This window comes from Epinephelus lanceolatus, chromosome 3 (assembly GCF_041903045.1).
Source record: "Epinephelus lanceolatus isolate andai-2023 chromosome 3, ASM4190304v1, whole genome shotgun sequence".
Taxonomy (NCBI): Eukaryota; Metazoa; Chordata; class Actinopteri; order Perciformes; family Serranidae; genus Epinephelus; species Epinephelus lanceolatus.
Genome location: NC_135736.1, coordinates 28,703,601 through 28,725,401, shown reverse-complemented (window position 1 = coordinate 28,725,401; position 21,801 = coordinate 28,703,601). Strand labels below are relative to the sequence as shown.

At 42.3% G+C, this 21,801-nt stretch overlaps 1 protein-coding gene across 2 annotated transcripts in view; it reads left to right on the top strand.

Annotated features, from left to right (window-relative positions):
- The window catches only part of cntln (centlein, centrosomal protein), a 118,027-nt gene that overhangs the window by 71,922 nt on the left and 24,304 nt on the right, over positions 1-21,801 (top strand). For both annotated transcript variants that reach the window (XM_033623179.2, XM_078166220.1), the window contains 7 exons: positions 1,340-1,421; positions 1,787-2,055; positions 7,704-7,943; positions 9,347-9,444; positions 12,273-12,399; positions 12,651-12,788; positions 13,855-14,040. In XM_033623179.2, coding sequence (XP_033479070.2) covers positions 1,340-1,421; positions 1,787-2,055; positions 7,704-7,943; positions 9,347-9,444; positions 12,273-12,399; positions 12,651-12,788; positions 13,855-14,040 — 1,140 coding nt within the window. The remainder of the gene's footprint in view (positions 1-1,339; positions 1,422-1,786; positions 2,056-7,703; positions 7,944-9,346; positions 9,445-12,272; positions 12,400-12,650; positions 12,789-13,854; positions 14,041-21,801) is intronic.

Here is a 21,801-nt window from a genome sequence, read left to right as displayed (position 1 = left end):
ACCACAGTTACAGAACCAGGTAGGATTAACAGTAACACTGAGAACAAAGTCTGTGTTGTGTTCAATGGGCCTCATACAGTAATTTAAAGAATATACTCTATGAAAATGTTTTTAGTGTCTATATATTTAAGGAAGGAACTGTAAATATGAGAAGTTATTTGTTGCGAGTTGATTCATGTACTTTTGCCTTTTCATACCACTGCAACTCTACAACCAACTCTACTCTCTTGTGATATTGTAAGCCTATGTGAGTTGTTTGATTTTTTTTTAACCATAAAGAGTAATGTAGTAATTATTGAGGTTAATGTGATTAGTCAGCATTAGGAGTGTTCGTGTAACTGTCTTCACTCCCTTTGCTCTTGCATTTACAGTCTATGTTAAGTGTGGTTGTCGGTGCGCCTTCTTTTTCATCTCCTCTCTGAACCATTAAAATCAATAGGCCTGGACCCTTGCTCTTGTCCATATCAAGCCACTCCACAGCAGGACATGGCAGCTCCGACCTCCAGAGAGATTCAGTGTGTCTGTCAAAAACAGAAAGGAAAGAGAGGGACCTTTAAAGATATTCTTTCTCCCTCTGTTTCTCTTTTTTTCAGTGGAGGAGAGCTAGGTAGAAGGTGGAGACGAAGAGAAGGTTGTTGTTGTACATGTAGCCAGGGAGCTGTCAGGACCCTTACTCTCAGATCCCCTTAAGTTTCCCCGCTCCAGATTCGCTAAATGTGCCCATCAGCTCCTTCTGGGCTCATCGCTATGACAGCCCTGGCTCCTCACGACGTGCTATGTCACAAACCAAAGGGTTCATCCCCCCTCTCCTCCCTGCAAGGCACCGTGTGATCAAACCTGGCACTGATCAAATCCTACCTGACCCCATATACAAAGGAAACAGGCAGAGAAGAAGGAGGGGTATGGTGGTGGTAGTGGTGGTGGTGGTGGAGGTGGAGGGGTGCCGTCTTTGATGTCACTACAAACGATGGTGCAGTTGGGAGGTGTCACACATACGCACACATACACACTTATGAGTGCAAATGACTACACGCACACACGCACGTCATACTGTAAGAGTGAATCAGGGCTTTCAGACAGTGATTGAACAAAGGCGGCATTTGCAAGCATCTGTCAGAAGTAATATCCGTGCTGAGAAGCGTTCACGTTGGAGTCGACTGAACACGCTCAGGTGAATTATTAAAGCGCGGGGTGATTTGTCTTGTCGCGTTAAACTGAGCACACCCTGTGATCATGGTGTCATTATGAGCTGCGTTTCAGGAAGCACAACATGTCAACCGCTTGTGTTACACGTAACAGCTGCTTTTCATCTCTGTCTCTAACTTTTCTGTTCTTTCAGTCCTACAGGTGTTCACTGATCTCGAACACAGCGGCGCCATCAGCAGAATCCAACAGAAAACAACATCATGTTCTGGCCCAAGGTAGCAGAAGTTTTCCTTTTTCACACCCATGCAAAACTACAAAAATCTAATCGACCATTAATTGAAGCAGGAAGAACAACTCGATGTATGTACATGCTGTTGATCGGAAACAACTATCCAAGAAGTTAACAAGCTTTGTTAGTTTTTTTTGTTTTGTTTTTTCTTTCAGAACTTGACACTCCTGAATTGGTTATAAATGGAAAATGTTAATCATTCAAGTTGTTAAATATATCACAGTTTTCACTTTTGCATACACAAAGACACTTTTACATAAGCCTGTTAACTCCCACCAGTAGCTTCTAAATAGGGATTTGTTACGTGCACTTGTCAACTCTGAGGTGCCTGCGTGTACTTCCTCCTGTTAGACGATGAACAGCATGAGCCCTGGGACCAAGGGACGAGAGGAGAGAAAAGGAGGTGGAGGAGGAAGAGGATGCTAATGAAGAACCAGCACTGCTCCTCCTCTTCTCTGCAGCAGCGCATAGAGTCCCTACAGCGTCACATTGACATACTGCGAAGTGCCAGGAAAGACGCTGTGCTTTCAGCCAGAGAGCTGCGAAGGGCCAATGAGAAGATCACGGCACAGCTCGACTCCCTCACTGAGAAACTCTGCAGCAGCCAGCAGCTCACACAGGTAACTTGGGAAAGAAACAGGGAAATGAGTAAAAGGGAAAGCCAGTTGTAAGTGTTGGGAAGTTTCTTATTTTTCTATCTTTGTCTTTCTTTTTGTGGTTCTTTTGGGTTTGCTGGGGGGCTGAGAGTGCAGCAGTAGCAGGTCCTTTGCCCTTATCATGCTTAATAAGTGTGGCTGACAGGCCTACCCTCGCCTGTGGAGGTCAGCACCACAGAGCAGAAGCGAAGACGAGAATCTCCCTCTCTCTCTTTTTCTTTTTCTTTTTCTGACTCTGCTCTTGTCTCGCTGAATGTTTCAACAAGCCAGTTCTCCACAACAATCTGTGTCACTAGCAGTTACATTCCTCCAAATACGTGCACCTGTGTGCGCAGACACACACAAGGTGACTTTTTTTCATAGAGTCCACTGCCACACACCCATTTAGTTATTTAATACCTTCCTCCAGGTAGGAAACTCTTAGACTCAGTATAGACTATAAATAAAACACCAAGCACTTTGGCCCTAAACAGTACCTTTCCTGCCAGGGCCTCCTCATACACACCAACATATGTATACACACATACACAGACACACTAATACACACACACCTATACAGATACAGTCGTTAATCGTACAGGCAGGAGACTTCTTTAGTTGAACCCAGAGATAGCAGCAGCCAGCGAGGGCCCACTGGAAGCCTGATTAGGCGCATGTGTCTGTATGTGTGTATATTTACTGAGTAGACTAGTACAGATGCAGTCTATTGGACATGTACACACAGGTCAAAGTCCAGCCCTCACAGTGTTGCTTCCTACGAAGTGGCCCTTGTGCTCCCACCCAGGCATCTGATTGCCAAGGCCCAACGAGACCTTAGACTTAGACACAGCAGTAAAGGCACACGTGCATGCACACACATACACAAACACACACTGTTGCGTGAAAGAGTGGACAGAGAGGGAATTGTTGTCTTCCTGTTTGTTTCCTCTTTCCTCCTGCAGTATTAATGCCACTCCACCAGAGAAAGTTGGAGCCGACTGACTGGGCAAAGCCACGTCTTGTTGCCCTCTCTGGAAAGGGCAAGAGGTGATGGACTTTGGGCTTGTTCCAGCCGGTCCTTGCCAACTCTCCAACTAAAACTCTCTGCTTGTAATTGGCTTAGGACAGCCTCCACAGGGGCCATCATGTGAGAAGTAACATGGCAGTTTCTCAGAAACTTGTTTGTGTTGCTGTGTCTCCCTGATCCTCCAGCCATTCTGTCCTTCCCTTGTTACTTCCTTCCTTACCTCCTTCCATCATTAAGTCTTATTTCCTTATTCCTTTCTTTCTTACTTGCTATACAGTGTGCCCCATTTTTTATTACGCTTTCCTCTGTGGTCTTTGTATAAGTTTGGATTTTGAGAGTCTACCTGTCTTAAAGGAATACTTCACCCTCAAAATGACATTTTGTAAATCAGTTACCCGCCCTGTGTTACACTGAATTCATGAAGAAAACTTCCTTGTATTCCTCCAAATATTGCAGACATTCTGGATGAATTAGAGTAAAAGGGGGAATATGTTTAACAACAGCAAAACTATATGCTCATGCAGTATAATCCAAGTCTCATTTATCCAGACTTGCAGAATTGCTCAGTACTTCCTAAACACACACTTTTGCCTAAACCTTACTATTGAAAATATGTCTACATACAAGCTGAATTTAAACTCTGCTCATGCATGCCATTGAGTTGCCCAGGAGTGCTCCTGGTCCGTGCGTGAGACTGTTTATGTGGGAATGTTATACATAGTATGATTGTACCAAAAATGCATTTGCTTAGGCAACGTTTTATTCACAAATTTGAAGTAACACAGGGTGAGTAGTTGATATGCAAATGATAATTTTTTGGATGAAGTTTTCCTTTAATAGCTGCATTTAATAGCTAACAATATTTTGCTGCCCAAAATCTATAGCATGAGAGAAAAATAGACGTGCAGTGAAGAGGTGTGACGTGCTTTCTCGTGCTGCACTCAGCTCTTCATGTCCCTGCTGATGGGAAATATGTTCAACAGCATGGTGACACTTTCATCACTTAGTCACCTGCTGTACAGTATCCTAGCAGATGTCAAGATGAGCAGGATGCGCATGATCAGCAAAAGAACGTAACCCAACTCCTTAGACCTGCAGTGTAGAAAGTTGGGGATGTTTCCCTTTCTTCCTGACATGTTAATTTTAAAGGATGATTCCTATTTATGACAACTTGAGTCTTTGGCAATTGCAGCTATGGTAAGTACTGAGGGTCACAGTAGGTCACTGTCATTTTCTCTTTCAAATAATTTCCTCTTACCTAGAAGTCCATTAAAACCAGTCCTATTATCTGACCAGCTGTGTTTTTTCACCTGTCTGATGTCAGGTGATGTTGCCATATTCCTAGATCTTAACAGTTACCTTTGAGCTCTAGTAATATGGCAACTATTCCCTCATATAAATGTTACTGTTGCTGATAGAAATAGTGGCTAAAATCTACGAAAAAAAAATACACAAGTTGTAATGAACTGGAATTATCCTTTAAATTGGCCTAAGGAGCTTAAAAAAAAAACTCAGGTGGCAGGTGAAGCGTACCCTCTTATTTCTACCCAGTCTTACTTTTGACAGAATGTGCTTGCCATGCGTATCATCCAAATACAGGATCATTTGGTTGCTTGGATAATCTACCTCACTCAGTCATTACTTCCCCCATTTTCTCCACTCTGCAGTGTACTGTGACATCGCCTCGCAAATACACCATCCTTATCTCTTTATGTGTGAAGTGTCCTCCCCTCCTCTAACATGTAAGGGGCTGGGATTATCACAGGATTAGGGGGTGCAACAGACACAAATGACTGAATTTAAAAAGCTCAAGACGTTATTTAAATTTTAATGATAGTTGCACTACAAATCACATAAAAAGTCAGGCCAACAGGATGAATACAAAGTGACTGAGGAACTTATATAGTAAGACATTAGGCTAGTGTTTGATTCATGTTGACAAATTCATTTTGAGTTTTTACATGTGTGTATGTGTGGCTATTTCAGCAGCCTGTGTTTCCTTATTTATCCTACTAATGATTGAGTATCTCTTGGAATGGCATCAGTGAGACCTCTACTCATATGGGAGAAAGAGGTGTCCTTTTTTTCCAGCCTAATGGACCACCAGTGTATCAGTCCATGTCAGTGTCATCTCTCACCAGGGCTGAAAATGGCCTGTGAAATCAAAGCCTGTCTTACAGGAAGTGTCAATGCCACTCTTAATTCGTGCACCACTGCCACTGCAGCCATAGCCCCGCTGCTCATTCTCCACACACCCCTCCTTCGCTCTATCACTCCTACTTCTCTCTCTTTCACCCTCTCTCGGGGTATGGCATGTGCGTCTTCAACAGAGCAAAGGAAACCTAAAACAAGGGGGATTCTATTAAAAGGTGTCAGCCAGCAACTAGATATCAATAACCTCCATGTATGCAGAGCAGAGAGCAAACCCCTGGGAATCTGCGGTTTCACTCGTGTGTGTGTGTTTGTGTGTCTGTGTGTGTTCCAGCATTTACCCGTTGTGTACAGCATACATCTTCATGTATCATATCTCCTATTTGTGCCATTAAGCATTCTTAATGTTTGAAATGATACCAGATCAGCTAATTGTGGCGGTATTGAACCAAACTTACTGAGACGTGTTACTGCCCCGTATTTTCTTAATAAGCAGGCAAAGTGCTTTTTTGAGCTCCACCACACACATGTGGTTAAAAGTGTTCACCTTAGATGCTTATGTTTAGAATCATTGATACACTGTACATTGTACATGATCAGCTAGTGCCATTATCGTTCATCACTCTAAACCCAACCACTCACCAAATGCTGAACTCCCTCCGTCCCAAAGTGCTCTCAGATTCTGCAGGATGGCTTTATTATGCATGCCAATCACAGTGAGAATTAGGCCCCATTGACCAGGCAACGGCATCATCTGCCTCCTAATTAGCATAAAAAAGGAAATTTATCACAGACCAGATATGAAAGCACAGCCCGCAGCTCTCCTGTGGCTAACGCATACAGTATTTCCAACATATTGTGTTTACTTTGTCTCTGCGTTTATCATATTCATGTAATCTGAATTTAAAATTAAGACAGGTTTAAAGGACCAGTGTGTAGGATTTAGGGGGATATATTGGCAGATGGAATATAATATTCATTAGTGTATAATCACCTGAACAGAAGAATCATGTTTTCATTAGCTTAGCATGAGCCCTTCATATCGACATAGGGAGCGGGCCCTCTTCCACAGACCCCACCATGCTGCACTGCCATGTTTCTACAGTCGCCCAGAACGGACAAACAAAACACTGGCTCTAGACAGGGCCTTTCACATTTTTACAGTACCTGAAGGCCACTGTAGGTTCTCCTACACACTTGGAAAGGAAGGGTTGAGTGGAGGGGTATTCTGTTTGTTGCAGTCTGCAACCTCACCACTAGATGCCGCTAAATCCCACACACCACTCCTTTAAAGGTGAAGTGTAAGATATAGGTGGATTTGGTGGTGTCTAGCGGTGAATTGCCTACCAGAATTCCTTCAGTGTCTATTCTTCGGGAAGTGTTTATCCATAGCTGAATTATCCACAGAGATCTCTTCTTCTCCAAAGCAAACAGACCAGGCGATCAGAGACGCTAAAAACACTTGATAAAGCAGTTTCACGTTGCAAATCAGTGCAGCCCTGACACTATTTGGCATCTTAGGGCTCCCCCACAACATGCTATTATGTTGTGCTCACCTTTTTTAGGCCCAGGCGTTAAGTATATTTTTACCATGAGCCATATTATCTGCACAGGTCATTTCCTTTCCAGAACAAACAGACCCACGTTAAAATCCATGTATTTCTGATACAGTCTGACATGTCACTGCGGGCGGGTAGTCCAACACATGCTAATGTGTGGTCACCTTTTTTCTCCGATAACATGAGATCCAGACATTCAGGGTGTTTTCACCAGGAGCCGAATTATCCACAAAGATCTCTTCCTCTTCAGAACAAATGGACCACATTATTTAAACTGCTAGAAACACAGAGGAAAGCAGTTTCACATTACAAATCTGTTTAACTCCGGCGCTGCACAATACAGTTGGGCTTCTTACTACAGTGGCTGAAGCGAAAACAGATATGGCCTTATCTGGAGCCATCATTTAGTTTGTCCGTTCTGGGTTACTGTAGAAACATGAAGATGCAACATGGCAATCTCCATAAAAGAAAACCTACTCCCTTAGTACATAAGAACGGCTCATTCTAAGCTAACGACAACACAAAAATTCTTATTTTCAGATTATTATACACTAAAGAAAACATATTTATACTAGATTCCATTTCTGTCAATATATCCCCCTAAATCCTATACACTGAACCTTTAAGTCAAAGGATTTTTTTTCTTACAGTAGTAATACGTTTTTGCATCATGAAACAGAGGAAGCTGGGATTACATTTGACCCAAAGTTCTTTAAGTGAACGTCAAATTTTCCAGCAGTATATCATGTTTCCCATTACCTCTTACTGTAACTCTCAACATCCTATAACAAAAATGTAGGTCTCCTCGGTTTAATAATAGTGGACAAAACTTTTGTTTTTAGTTCAAGTATCATTAGCAGTAGCCAAGACCACCAATTCTGTCTGTCGGTTTGCAGAAGCTGACCTCTGACCTGGCTGGTAAGGAGCAGCAGAAAAAGGTTCTGGAGATGGAGCTGGAGCAGTGGAGGCAGATCACAATCCCGCAGCAAACTGCACCACCAGCAGCACCAGCAGTACCAGCAGCACCAGTAAACAACACAGAATGTTCCTGCCAGTGCAGGACAGTGCCCGCCCCAGCAAATACTGCCCTTCAGGCACTGGAGGCTGAGGTCAAACAACTTCAAGCCAGACTGAAGGTTAGTGGTTAAAAGTTCTGAGAGGAACTCTGGGGTTAATGAATGGTCCTCATGCTTTGTCTTATTGTGCACGCCTTATGAGATAAATCTCTTAATAGGATGATGGTATTAAGGATTGTGTTCATTTCCAATTTAGCGCACTATGAAGCTTGAGTGGATAATACCATGAATAACAAGAAAGTTGTGGAATTTTGGGAGTGTTAACGCTGTTTGGCTCACAAAATATATTAAACAATCTTACATTCTTTTTTTTGTCTGTACAGTCAAGTTTATGGATGAAATGTAGTTAATGAATTTTTCACATTTTAGTTTGAATTTTCTTGTTGTAGCCCTTTTTACTTCTTATTATGCTGTATCAAACAGTCTACATGCATTTACTGTATATTTTTTAGTTAGAAGAAACATTTCCAGGCTATTTTATCAAACATCGATATTTCTGAGTCACTTCAGCTTTAACTCACTGGTTTGAATAGCCTGCTGTCCTTGAGGAGTTTAGAAACTCTGAGAGAAACTCTGTCAAGGATTTACTTTCAAATGATAAAACATAAAAAACTTAATTCTCAAGCCTTTAAATTTACACTCAACATCACCTGAAATTGCATGTGATTTCGACATGAATTAGCATTTCTTATCATTTGATCTTATTTCGGAGCACCTGTCAGAAAGATGAGAAATGGGGAATAACAGTAGAGACGTGCCCTACATCATAGGGAATGAGGTGTGAGTGGTACCACAGTATTATCACCCTCTTCGCTGCCAGCTCATCAGTGTCACCGAGCAGATTGCTGCTGTCATTACACAGAGCCGAGGAAGTCATGTCAGGTGACAGCAAAAGGGAAGGGCGAGGGATGCACTGTGGGGGTGCGCGCACCGTGTGAGCGCATTGTCAAAAGCTTATGCTGGTACAGTTCCCACAAGAGACACGGGGCCCTTTAAACCAAAGTGAACATGCACGTTCAAATATCCATCAGTCGAATGATCAGAAGTCCGCCTGTCGTCATGAGCCGTGTATCTTAATATGTCTCATCGTACAAGAGATGCAAACAACAAGATATAAAAGACTAATTTTAATAAGATTAACTAAATGTTTGTGTCGGGATATTTTAATCTGTTGGTAAATGTTTTAGTCTTTATACTTATATATATATTCCATTAAAATATACTCAGTAGTATAGGTCCATACATTGTTATTTTTCCTATTACTCCCCTTATCTCATCCACTTTGGAAAATACAGCTTTCCTCTTAACCTCTTTTAGCACCTTCCACCCTCCCGCTGTAACTATAATGAGGAGGCATGCTGTGCCTGACCTGTCATCAGCCGTGTCGTGAAAACCTCCCCCACCCTTTATCACACACACTCAAACACATTAACAAACACACACACCGTGTGCCCTCCCCCCAGAGTGCAAGTGCGGAGGTCACAAGGCAGGTGGCAGCTAACAAAGCCCTGCGAGGCCAACTCCAGGAGAAGGAGGACAAGCTCCGCCAGCTGCAAGACAAGTTAGTCTCACATCTTGTTCTTCATTAGTATTAGCTCTTTTTTTCTTTGTGTTTATTTCTTACAGTTGCTCTACAGTACAGCTGTTACTTTTCCTTCTTTTTGTCTTTCTGCATCACTCTCTCTGTCTTTGTCTCTTCGTCTCCCTGTGTCTCTCGCTGCATGTGTGCACGTTCTCTGCAGCTCCCATCTGTAGTGTTTGATTCCACCATGTGGCAGCACTCTGTCTGCTGCACTCCACTTAGGCATGCTTCCCCTCAACGTGAATCATTTGTGAAATTATGCATGTTCTCATGAGCGAGTGAAAAAAAATGACTGAAGGAATTAGTGTGTATGCACATGTGTGCATGTGGGTGTCTTGTGTGTCATGTAGTGTAGTGTTGCGTATGTGGGTAGCTGATGCGGAGTGCTGATCAAAGCAGTGTATTGATTGTTTGTGTGCCGCAGGAGGGACCATTTTGGCCCATGACACTAAAACCCACACAGCATCACTATGGCCTGTGGGCCACAAGTCCTAATGAGTTACATGGTTCACCTACTGTAGCACTCGTTACATTACATAGTCAGAATGTATAGCTATAAACAATTCACTCAAGGAAACTGGAGATTCGAAAGGTGTTGTGAAAGGCGTACATCATCATTCTGCATTAGGATCTCATCTTTGAACTGAGAGAAAGGTACAAAGAACAACTTGGCTTTCCTCCCTCTCGTTCTCTTTGTCTAGTATGCTGTGTCCTCTGCCTGCCATTCTCAATAATGCATCCAGGGCATGTGTACTATCACAGCGGGTATGTGTTTGTGTGTGACCAAAGCGCAGCGGATCACAGACAGACATAGTGAACATCCCTCAGCTGAGTTTCCACGACAGCCTCAGCCTCTCCTCTGGCTCTTGTCACACACTCACTCGCTCGCACACACATGTAACTCGCCATCCCTTCTAGCCTACCACTCCATTTGCCTCCATGGAGGGACCCCTTCTCAGAATGAAAGACATGTCTAGACGTCTCTGAAATATACATCTCAGCACACACACAGGGAGCAAGGCTGCTTCGCCTTAAAGAAGAGAAGGGGGGAAAAAAGAAATGAATTTCAAAGTATACCGGCATGTCCTCAGTCAATATCCGGCACTATGGCCCTGCCTTATTTATGAAGCTGCTTCTTTCATCTTTAGCCCTGTTGTCTATCAGCCACATGAAACGTCCACCCGCACTTCATTCTTAACAACATACACAGAAATGTGCGCTCTTGCTCCCACTTACGCGCACGCACTTCAGACCACTGACTGTTATCATTACAATACACGCATGTTTGATGAACAATATTGCCAACAAGCGCAGAACAAAGGGAACAAACGTGTGAGTGATTGGGATATAGTTTGAGGCTCTATCTCTCTTTCCACTAACACTCATAAATAGAGATCACACGCTCCGGCAGAAGCACCATATATCCTTCATTCTTTTTTATCCTCTATTCTTTTTGGGGTGCAGAAGAAGAGAACATCTAAAATAAATGTTGTCGATCTAATTGCCATTAGCATTGGGGCAGAGGGAGCTTGCTGGGGCTCTTATTGCTGCTCTCCGTCTTTAAGTCAACACCAGACAGTCATCTGAAAGGTTCAATATGGGTTTTCTCATTAATGGCCAAATCCATGGGGTAACCAGCCAGCGCTACTTCCCCCCAAAGACCCCAGGCTAGACTCCTCTCTCATTTAATTTAATGTCACTCCAATAGGACAAGCTCACATTTATTTAGCCAGTCTGCCCTCAGGCACTCATCCACCTAGGGAGACAGGGACATTTACTTACACGAAAGCATTTGCTCTGGTGTTTCGTCATCTGTTTATTCAAAACACACAAGCCATGGTGCGTGTGGGAGCGAAGAGATCCACTACATCTTTGAAATAAAGAAAACTGCAAAACCATTTTAATTAACTGCATCCTTATGATCTTTATTCTATTTGTTCTAATTCCCCAAGGTATAGACAACCATGAAAAAGTGCCTCATATTTGCCTTTTATGAAAACAGAATAAAACATACTAACATACTGAGCTCACTTAAAACAAGGCCTCGCTGTAATGTGGCTGTGCAGAATGCCGGAATACTAAACATGTCAATAAGGCAGGTTATGGAGAAAGGAAATGACACGTGGTGCATGTTTTGCAACAGTTAAGACATGAATAGCTTACAACACAGGGACTCTTCAGGGAAGTATTATCAGTACAGTACAGCACACAAACAAACAGTATTTTTTGGAGCGTATTCCCTTCATAATCAGTCTTTCCCAAGCCGAGTCCCCCCGCTGCCGTGTTTTTATATGTGACTGGTGTAATGCTGAGCTGAAAATAATAAACATTTAAATACTTGATTACAGTCTTTCAAGTAGTGTCACTGCTGATTCTAAATGCCGTTTGTCAAAAAGCACTCCCCAGTCACACTTAGTGCGGCATTCCCCGCCAGAGCACTTGTTCTAATATATGCCAGTTAGAATTATATATGCATCCTTATTTCACCCCCCTCTACTTACCCAAACAGCATGCCAGTGTATTTAGTTGTCATAATGAGCTGTCATGCTTGATGCACTGCATGGGGACACTGTGCCTGCCAGCTTTGTGTGTGTATGCATGTGTGTGTGTGTGTGTGTGTGTGTGTGTGCATGCGTGTGCACATCTGTCTCAGTGTGTCTGCATTTTCTCAGCTATGTAGATACTGCATGTGAGTGTGTTCCTGTTTATGAATGTAAATATCTGTGCAGAATTCTCATTCATTTATACGTTATACCATTTTTGTGGGGTTTTTTTTTTGTTTGTTTGTTTGTTTTTTGTGTTTCCAGGACGAGCCACACGGAGCGAGATGTGAATATGAAAAGACAGCTTGTGGAGGACTTGAAGACAAGACTGAAGTTCCTGCAGGAGATGGAGAAAAGTTACCGTGGGCAAGTGGAGGAGCTGGAGAAGAAGGTACACAAAACACACCACAGAAAATTAGGTATTGCGTTGCTCAGCATTTCTGTTATTCTGGATATTATGTCTCCTGGATGACTAAAAGGAAAAAAAATGCATTTTAATTACTGTTACATTAACCCAGAGAATAGATTTTACTTGATGTTAAATGTATGATTTGTGTGCCTTAATCACAGCAGAACTGTTGTGCCCCCACTCCCTTGATTAGCTTAATTTTTTACTTCTCTCTTTGCTCCAACTCTCTACAGGTGAAGACTTTATCAGAGGAGGCCACCAACAGGAAGGCCCTCATTGATTCTCTAAAGAGGAGACTGAATGTTGCGACCACAGAGAAAAGCCAGCATGAGGCCTCCTGCAAAAAACTGAAGGAAGACCTGGAAAAAAAGGTAGGAAACAGGCACGGTGCCGCAATTTGTTTTGTGCCACAGCACTTTGGATGTGAGAGGCAAATATAGTTCAGTTGTTTACATGTATAATTAACTCCTCTGTCCCTGTGCAGTGTTATGATACACTGCTGTTGAAGGTGAAAAATTGTCGTCATATCAGATCACAGTTTAGCAGCATGTAATCTCAGAACCCATTGGCTATCAGTGTGACCACAACGTGGTCTCTGGAGGCAACGGCCAATGTTTCAGGGGTTCCAGTGTAGCCAGTATCTGGGTAACAAATATCTGGGCCAAGACTCTCTCTTCCATGTGAAGGTCATTGTTTACAGTCTGGCTAACAATGCTGTATACACAGAATCCTGATACTGTATAAACAGATAAATTGGAAAAAAGGCTAATAAAAAGCTAAATGGTCATCAGACAATAACCAGAAGGTTCCAAGATTTTATTTCTGCCAGCTTTTTTTCCACAAAGACCGCCTCATAGCGTTAGGATAAATGTCAGAGAACATATAGAAAACGACATGTAAACGTGTTGTCTTACCTTACTGATGTGCTGCCATGTTTGTTTACCATCTAGCTCTGCTTTCCAAAGCGCGGCTGAAATATATCTTGTGAGCTTTTGGAAAAAAAGCTTGTTTAGTGGACTAACTTTGCACTTGAAGTATGCCCGTTCACTTACGTTTTAACACGTCTGACGCTACTATGCGCCCCGGCTGTATCTAGGCTAACGGCTAACATGCTAACTATTATTTTTATGTCACTAGTCACTTGAAACAAATTTAGGACGATAGGAGACAGGTTGAAATAAACCGAAATTTCCCTTTAATGTTTATTGTTAAAATTATTCTGATCGCATCTGATAAATGGACGATCCTGGTGAAAATTGGTGTGGCCTATTCATTCTCGTGTCCCTAGATACACTAGACACACTACCACTAGGATTGGTCAGAAAATTTCAAATTCTAAAATTACCACAAAGGTCTCACCGGCCTATGCAGACTCTCTGCTTTCTAAAGATTGTTTTCCTTCAACTGACCAGTTCTGCCTGCTGTTTTTCTTTACAGGAGCAACGCATGCATGCCTTACAGGCTCGCGTAGGAGCCAGTGAGCAGGCTTTGGCTGCACTGGAACAGACAGCCACTGAGCAAATGGAGGGGTTGACCCAGCAGAGCTCCCACGCTTTGGACAGGCTTCAGAGACAGCTAGGCCAGGCCTACTCCCAGCTGGAGCAGCTTCATTCCTTCATTAAGGTGCTGTACCAAAGGGGCAAGGGATCAAAGTCTACTGAAATCTTCTGACTGGTCTTAAACCAGTATGGTGTGGTGTGCATGCAAGTTCTTCATCTATGAATTGTCATGATACTGTGTGTGTATACCACCTGTAAGGTGGTAACAGAATGTCACCTCCTTCTTGGTGCTATGCCAGACAGATACTGTAAAGCAGGACTCACTTCTATGCACAGCACCCTCTCAAGGGTCAGGATTGTCCCAGAGTTGCCCAGGTGGTTGTGGGAATACTCACAAACCCCCTGTCAGGTGCCACTGTGTTTCTGTGTTCCCCAGACAATTTTCCTTTTTACACTGCCTGTGTAAGGCGGGAATAGCAGTTATGCTGCCTCACCATGCTCTATATGTAGTATGATCGCAGAATGGGGGGACAGAGTGATCTCGCCTTGAATCCACCACGGGAAGTAGTGACTGTGCCGAATGATGTCTGTATAAATAGGACAGTCTGTGGGGTGGGATGATGGGCTACATAGGTTTGACTTTTTGATGTGATATGCGTGCGACCATCACGTGAGATTTAAAAAGTAGCTGTTAGCAATTAGATGCAAACTCAAAGAAGAAGAACAGTGGCCATAAATGTCCGCAAATTGGGAAAACAATGAGGTCCGAGGGCTCCTTACCCTCCTAGCAGAGGACGAGATCTGCTGCTACATAACAGGGAGGGTAAATGACTGTTACTGACACATTAGTGCCATTGTTGCTGTTTGGAAAGTTGTTGTTGTTTGGCTGCAGACACACATGTTATATGTCACACTGGAGGCCGAGGCTGATGTGTTACATGTCGAGCCTGTCATGCCTGTTTTGATTCCTCAAACCCACGATGCAGTATGTAATCATACACTGGAGCAAAATGATGCCGCCATCGGTTGGTTCTGTGTAAAAATGCAAAGGAGGCATAAAGAAGGGACTTCATAGTGGCCCTATAGCGCAATCTCTGTGTAAAAAGGCTAATGAGGGGGTTGCTTATACTGTATGTAAGAGAGAGTCATGGACAGGAAGTTCAAAGTATTTAGCCCTCTTGGAGTCTCTGGTTGGGGTCCTCAAGGACTTCAACACTAGCTTGGTGTTTAAACATGGAATGGGATAAACAGCCTGCCTCATGTAACCCTGAGTCATGTTTTGTTGTTGGGAAAATCTGGATGAGACCTACTAAAATCACAGCTCTGAACACATTTTCCTGTCTCTGGCCTCTGAACAGTTCTTGCAAACTCTCGAAGGACATAGAAAAGGGAGGCAGGGCCTTGCTTGGGCTGTTGTTTTTGGCAGAAGTCACTAAGATAGTCAGAAAAGATCTGCAGTGGCATGTTGCCATGCTGAAAGTTAAAAGTATTGTTGGGCTGTCATTGCTGACATGTCTCTTCAATGTTACATGGAGGTTGGAAGCAATCCAACCCACATGTATTTTATGTGTTCCCTTGGGTGTCTTGTGGGACATCTTAAGGAATTTGGGGTGAGTGCAGTAACCGAATAACAGCAGTGACGGTCTTTATTTCAGTAAGTGGAGTGTCCAGTTTGATGGCCTCAGGACTTTTTCACTGCTTTTTACAGATGATGCTGTTCTGATGGCTTCATTAAACAACAAAGCACAGTTTTCAGGTGTACAGTGGTTAGGATGAGAGTCAGCACCTATATGTCTGAGATAATGGTTCAGTGGATTGGCCCCTAATGCCTGGGGGCAAGTCGCTGCCACTAGTGAAGACATTCAAGTCTCTCAGTGTTGTTCTTAAAATGAAATAAATGGATTGCCTTACATTCACCCATGCAAGGCACTAGTCTAACCATCAAGTGAAATTGGAGTTCGGTATGTTGCTCAAGGACACTTAAACATCGAATTGAACAGTCAAGTTTTTTCACAAACAGCAGATTGTTTATGGACAATTTGCTCTACCTCTTGAGCTGCAGCAACTCAAGATGGAAAGTGAAATCAACAAGTGAACTGATGCTGTACCAGATTGTTGTAGTACAGAGAGAACTTAACCTCTAGGTGAAGCTCTCAATTTGCCTGGCTGTCAACCTTTCAGCCCTGTGAGGTAGGTAGTGATTGAAAGAATAAGAGTTGATCATTTGATTACCTAAAGGATGTCCAGTAGGAGTTCAGAGTAGAACCATCGGATTGAAAGGAACAAGCTGAGATGGTTCAGGAATCTGATCAGGACGTCAGCTGGATGCCTCCCAGTGGATTTATTCTGTGAATGTCCAACTGGGAGGAAACCCAGACCCAGAACACACTGGAGGGATTACACAGCCCACCTGGCATGGGCAAGCCCTAGGATCCCCCAGGAGCAGCTTGGGGATGCAGCTAGGTAGAAGGATGTCAACACTACCTTGCTTTACCTGCAGGCACCACAACCGGATCCCCCTTTAGTGTCAGCAGATGGGTGGATTTGTAACAATGTGTAAATGTGCCATTATGCATTTGCACTTTCTTCCAGTGAGACACAGGCCACGACTGTAAGAATACGGTGTACCCAATGGAAATGGGTACTATTGTCTTTGTCGAGGCCTAATCCATCACCTTGAGGTGTTTGTGTCAGTCTGTGTGTGTGTCTGGCAGAGACTGATAAAGACTGTCCATCAACTCCGTTTAGCTGACACCTGTCTATCAAATGAGGAAACGGCTTGGCAGAGATAGATAGTGGTGGCAGTGTATTTGCACACACACACACATAAATCAAGTGGCAGATCATGGATATGGTTTAGGGGTTATTCTCCATTTCTTTTGTCTTTACAAGCCAGGAATATTAGACATGACAAAAACTGTTCTTGTCCTTATATGGCTCACTTGCATCAGAGAATTGGAGGTGAATAGATCAGATTTTTCCCCCCACAGCTTAGCCTTCTCACATACACACACACACATTTATATAGTGATGAAGACACACATGCATACAATCTACATGTAACCTATGAATAGAGGCTGCATTACAGGTGAAAGCTCACACATATAGAAATGCATAGAAATACAGTTCACGCTCGTATAACTCCTCTCCTCCATTCCCATAACCCAAGGCTGTTGGGGCCATTGTGTTGTTGTTGAGGATTCACATCATTGTTTGCCTCCCCCTGGCTCCTGTGATTCCCTATAAGAACACCAAGCCCTTTGATTGGACTGCCTGACGTCCGGAGGAGATTTACTCTTGTCATGTATTGATCAGGACCGGGGGGCTGCGCATGTGTGTGTGTGGATAGATGTGTCTGTGTGTGTCTTTATGAGCTTGTTTTTTTGTTCTTTGTGCCTGTATGTACTGTGTGTGTGTGTGTGTGTGTGTGTGTGTGTGTGTATTTGTGTGTGGAGATTTTTTTTTTATTTTTTTATTGTGTGCCAGAAAACCCTTTTGGCCCCTGCACACGCCCCAGGCTGTAAGCACTGCTGTTGAACTGCTAAACAGTGGCCCTGCATGTAGTGACTACTGCACAACACACATACATACACACACACACACACACACAAAGACACACACACTAAAGGTAGTTCTCTTGTAAAGAATATTTTGGCTTGTCATCCCTGCTGAAAAGTACAACATTGTGCAGAGTTTGGGTAATTCCTTTTTCCTGAAGAGCAGTATTTCTGTAATCATTTGAAATTGCAATAGATCGTAGATAGAAAGTAACCTACAACAATGATGCAACACATTTAGAGGTGTTCTGATACTATTCGTGCCTTCCTGATACCAGTTCCGATACCTGAACGTGAGTATCGGCCGATACCAAGTACCAGACTAATAAGGAAAAAAAAATTAACACCTGTATACTACTTACCCTGAAACTGAAGCCATGCATACTGTACACGTTGCCTTTTTACTGGTGTAAAATACTGACAGTATTGCTGACATTTTGCCAACAGCTAATGTTAAACTATTAACCTGAAATCAATTCTTCTTCACTGCTCTAAAACAGTAGTTGCCAGTGGCTGCACAGCGCAAATTGCTGTGTAGGCTACTGTTTTAAAGCAGCGAAGAAAAATTGATTTCCGCGAAATGCGGGTTACATGGTATCAGATCGGTGCTTAGACTAGCAATCTTGTCGATATCCAATCCAGCATTTTAGGCAGTAACGGTGGCTTTTTTCATACCTTCATACCTTCAGGTATATGACGTAAGGATAGACCGATACATCTGCCGGCCGATATATCGGGCCGATATTTGAGTTTTTTACTTGTATCGGCATCGGCCGATACGCACGTGGGTTCGCGGATTTATTTTTCCCTGGCATGATTTACAGACAGGCATCCCCTGGCAGCTCTGTGTTGCCGGAAGACCTTGCAGCGCACATGCAGCGTTACCCCTCCCCCACTGGTAGAGTGGTGAAAGCAGCCTTGGAAGCTGCTTCAGGACAACGGTAAGTTTTAAACTTTCAAAGCCTCTAACTGTTAAACAGGAGTTCATTCATACAAAGTTAAAGAGAAATGCGAAATGCTTATTTGTGAAAAGATGAAGGTATGAATTGCACAGCATAAATAAAAAGTTAAAAAAAAAAAAAAAACAGTATCGGCCCCAAATATCGGCTCAAGAAAATCGGCAGTCCATCATCGGTCATCGGCTAAGGGTGATGGAAAAAAATCGGTATCGGCATCGGCCCTAAAAAGTCCATATCGGTCTATCCCTAATATGACGGTATTTGTTTAAAAAACAAAAACACAATTGCAGAGATACTGGTGATAGAAGTCATTGTAGCATATATGTCATTGTCTAGCCTAAAAGCTGTCTTTCTATCATGCAATTAGCCTACTTAGACAAGTCATGCTGGGTTTAAATACTTAGGCTGATTGAATATTGAATAGACAGGAAATAAGCGCCCTTCTTGCTGGAGGACCTGATGGCACTTGTCGCCGCAGCGGATACGGACACATCAGTGAAATGAATGGAGATGATGTGTTGAATAAAATCATGTGGCCGATAAACTGCTTTTGTAGTTGGAAGAAGTCGTCTGAAGATAAAGTCATATGTGGCAATACTCCTAAACAGTGACAGAGGCATTTTTCTTTTTATTAGTCCTGTAACGTTATCTCCACCACTTACAGCTGCCATCTTTCTCAGCTCGGCTGCAGTGACTGTATGCTCTGCATTACAATACATTGTCTCAATATCTATAATATCTGTATCAGTTTAATAGAAAGCAGAGTGTCCATATTTTTGATGATATTGAAAATTGTACCTTGGGGATTTCTAAATAATAATAATAACAACTTGTATAGCACTTATCTAATCAAAGTTACCAAGTGCTTCCCATAGTGCATGGAACTAAAACCATAAAAATACAGTTACAGTTATTAAAAACATAATCAATAGCTAAGAAAAATAATGCATAGATATACTGTACATAAATGGAACAGAAGGAAATAACACACTCAAGTTACAAAAAAGGCATTAAAAGGAAAAACTTTCCTATCAAAATATGTTTTAAGTAATGATTTAAAACGGGTAATGTGCTAGCATGTCTCCTCGAGTAGAGAATTCTGGAGCCTAGAAGCCCAGAAGACAGTACCCTGGTATACCATAATACTTTGAGACCATCCAAGCCTAATTGGTATAACTCTAAACACATTATCATTTGACTACCTTACAGTATATAGTACCTTTCATAAACCTGTTCTGTAAAAAGTGCTTACACAATTAAACATCTTACTGAAGTTTGTAGGGAAGTAAACAGCAGTTTTTTTAACATCAGGACCTGCATAATCTAACAAAATTAAAGCATTTTTTCCCTCCCGCTTTGCTCTTTATATTTTTGAATGGCCCTTTGTGTCCTCATGTGTGCGAAGAGGTTCAGAGGTAGCTAGTTATTAAAGAGGATATCTTTTTGCTGCTCATTTGATCCCCATCTCTATGCCCTAATCCTCGTCCTGTCTAAATTGCTCCTCTGGCAGTTGTGATTGTGTACTAGCCAGACTAAGAGCTCTTTACAAACACACACAGACACAACACCTTCCATGTATGTATATGAGTAGCGTGTGTGTGTGTGTGTGTGTGTGTGTGTGTGTGTGTTAGTGCTTGCATATCCCCCTCCAACCCTTTGTCTCTCCCAGGGCTGTGAATGAGTGATAAATTCACCCCTTAATCTCTTTCTGGATTCTTCCACATGCAGGGTTTAGGTCAATTGAATGTAACCCTTGCCTAGTGACAGTGAATATCTATTAGGCTGTAAATAAAAGAATAGGATCTCAGACTGTTAGTTAATGAGCTGTGTATTCCTTAAGGGTAAACACGGCACTCAGATCACAAAAAAAGAGCAAAAGCTGCCGTCCTTCATTAGGAGGTGGACGGCGGTTATGATTTCTGCTCGTCCTCTTTAATAAGTGCTGTTCTGCTTATTTTACGCAGACGTAATGGGCCACCTATGGAACTGAAAATTTAAAATTAAATTAAACTGGTCACTGCTCTGTTATCTACAAGGAGCAAATCAAGAGCATCTGAACTTGCTGACTTTTGACTTTAGACTAGGGTTGGGCGATTAATAGATTTTAATTCAACAACAATTTCGGCTTCCAGTCATTATGAAAACATATAATTGAGATCAAGCAATTATTGTGCTGCAGTGATGCTCTCATGTTGTCTTGTGTTATAAATCCAGCGTGCTCCTTTTCTTCACAGCCCAGTGTTGCCAACTTGGTGACTTTCTCACGACATTAAGCTCTTAGTGACTTTATTTCTAAAACGCAACTGATTGGGACCATCAGGGAAAAAGCTATAAATATATTCGAATATATGACATTGTAATTAATTCCCATGCATGCTCCTCAGAGTAATCACAGGCCAGTGCTCCTCTGCCAACAGTGCAGGGTCACTCCCCTTCCTCTTACCCCGTATTTTTATTTATATTTATGTATTATTTATCTAGTTTTCTTTTTCTTTTTTGTTTTAATTTGCTCTTCAGTTGAATTATATTTAAAGAGTTAAAAAAATCCACCGTTAAAGAAACAAGTTTTTTAACATTTTACACCAACTATGTAATGACGGCAGCCTTAAGTCATTTGAACAGTTACATGTATTACAGGAATACATGCTTCCTAAAACAGACTTCTTTAGAAATGTACAATTAAGTAATTTTCTAACAAAACATTAATAGTGGAATAAACTGTTGGAGCCCACCCCATTGGAGGAGTTTTTAGAAGGTGTATGTCATTTGCATCCTATCTTTCCAAGCATGACTCTTAATAATACAGATAAAAAGGAGATGGCAAACTGAAGTGGGCACAGACAAACCACAGGACAAATGGGAGGAAGTATGTGCTGGTGCATACTCGATAACCAACTAAAATACTTGGAGGGAATTCACATGGAAGGTGGTAATGAGATTTTTTTCAGACCCCAGAAATAGTGGCTAAAACAGGCTCAACATACTCAAATAAATCTGGTACACATATTTGGCAACCATACCCACATATTTTGGACATCCACTAAGTTAAGTACATTTTGGGAAGAAATGTTTGAGGCAGTTGAGAAAATATTTTACCAAAATCTCACTTAAGATTCAAGGATAGCAATATTGGGTCTAACATCGGGGGTATTGACGGGAGAGCAAAAGAAATACCTTTTACAAATACTAACAACAGCAACACTTAAATGCATTGCAATGAAGTGGTTAAACCCTGACCCCCGACATATAATATGTGGTCTGAGAAGGTATGGGAAATGTACCAGATGGAACAGATAACGTACTCCTTGAGACTCCAAAAAGAAATATTTATTAAAAGAAGAAGCTATCGCATCACTAACATAATGAAGG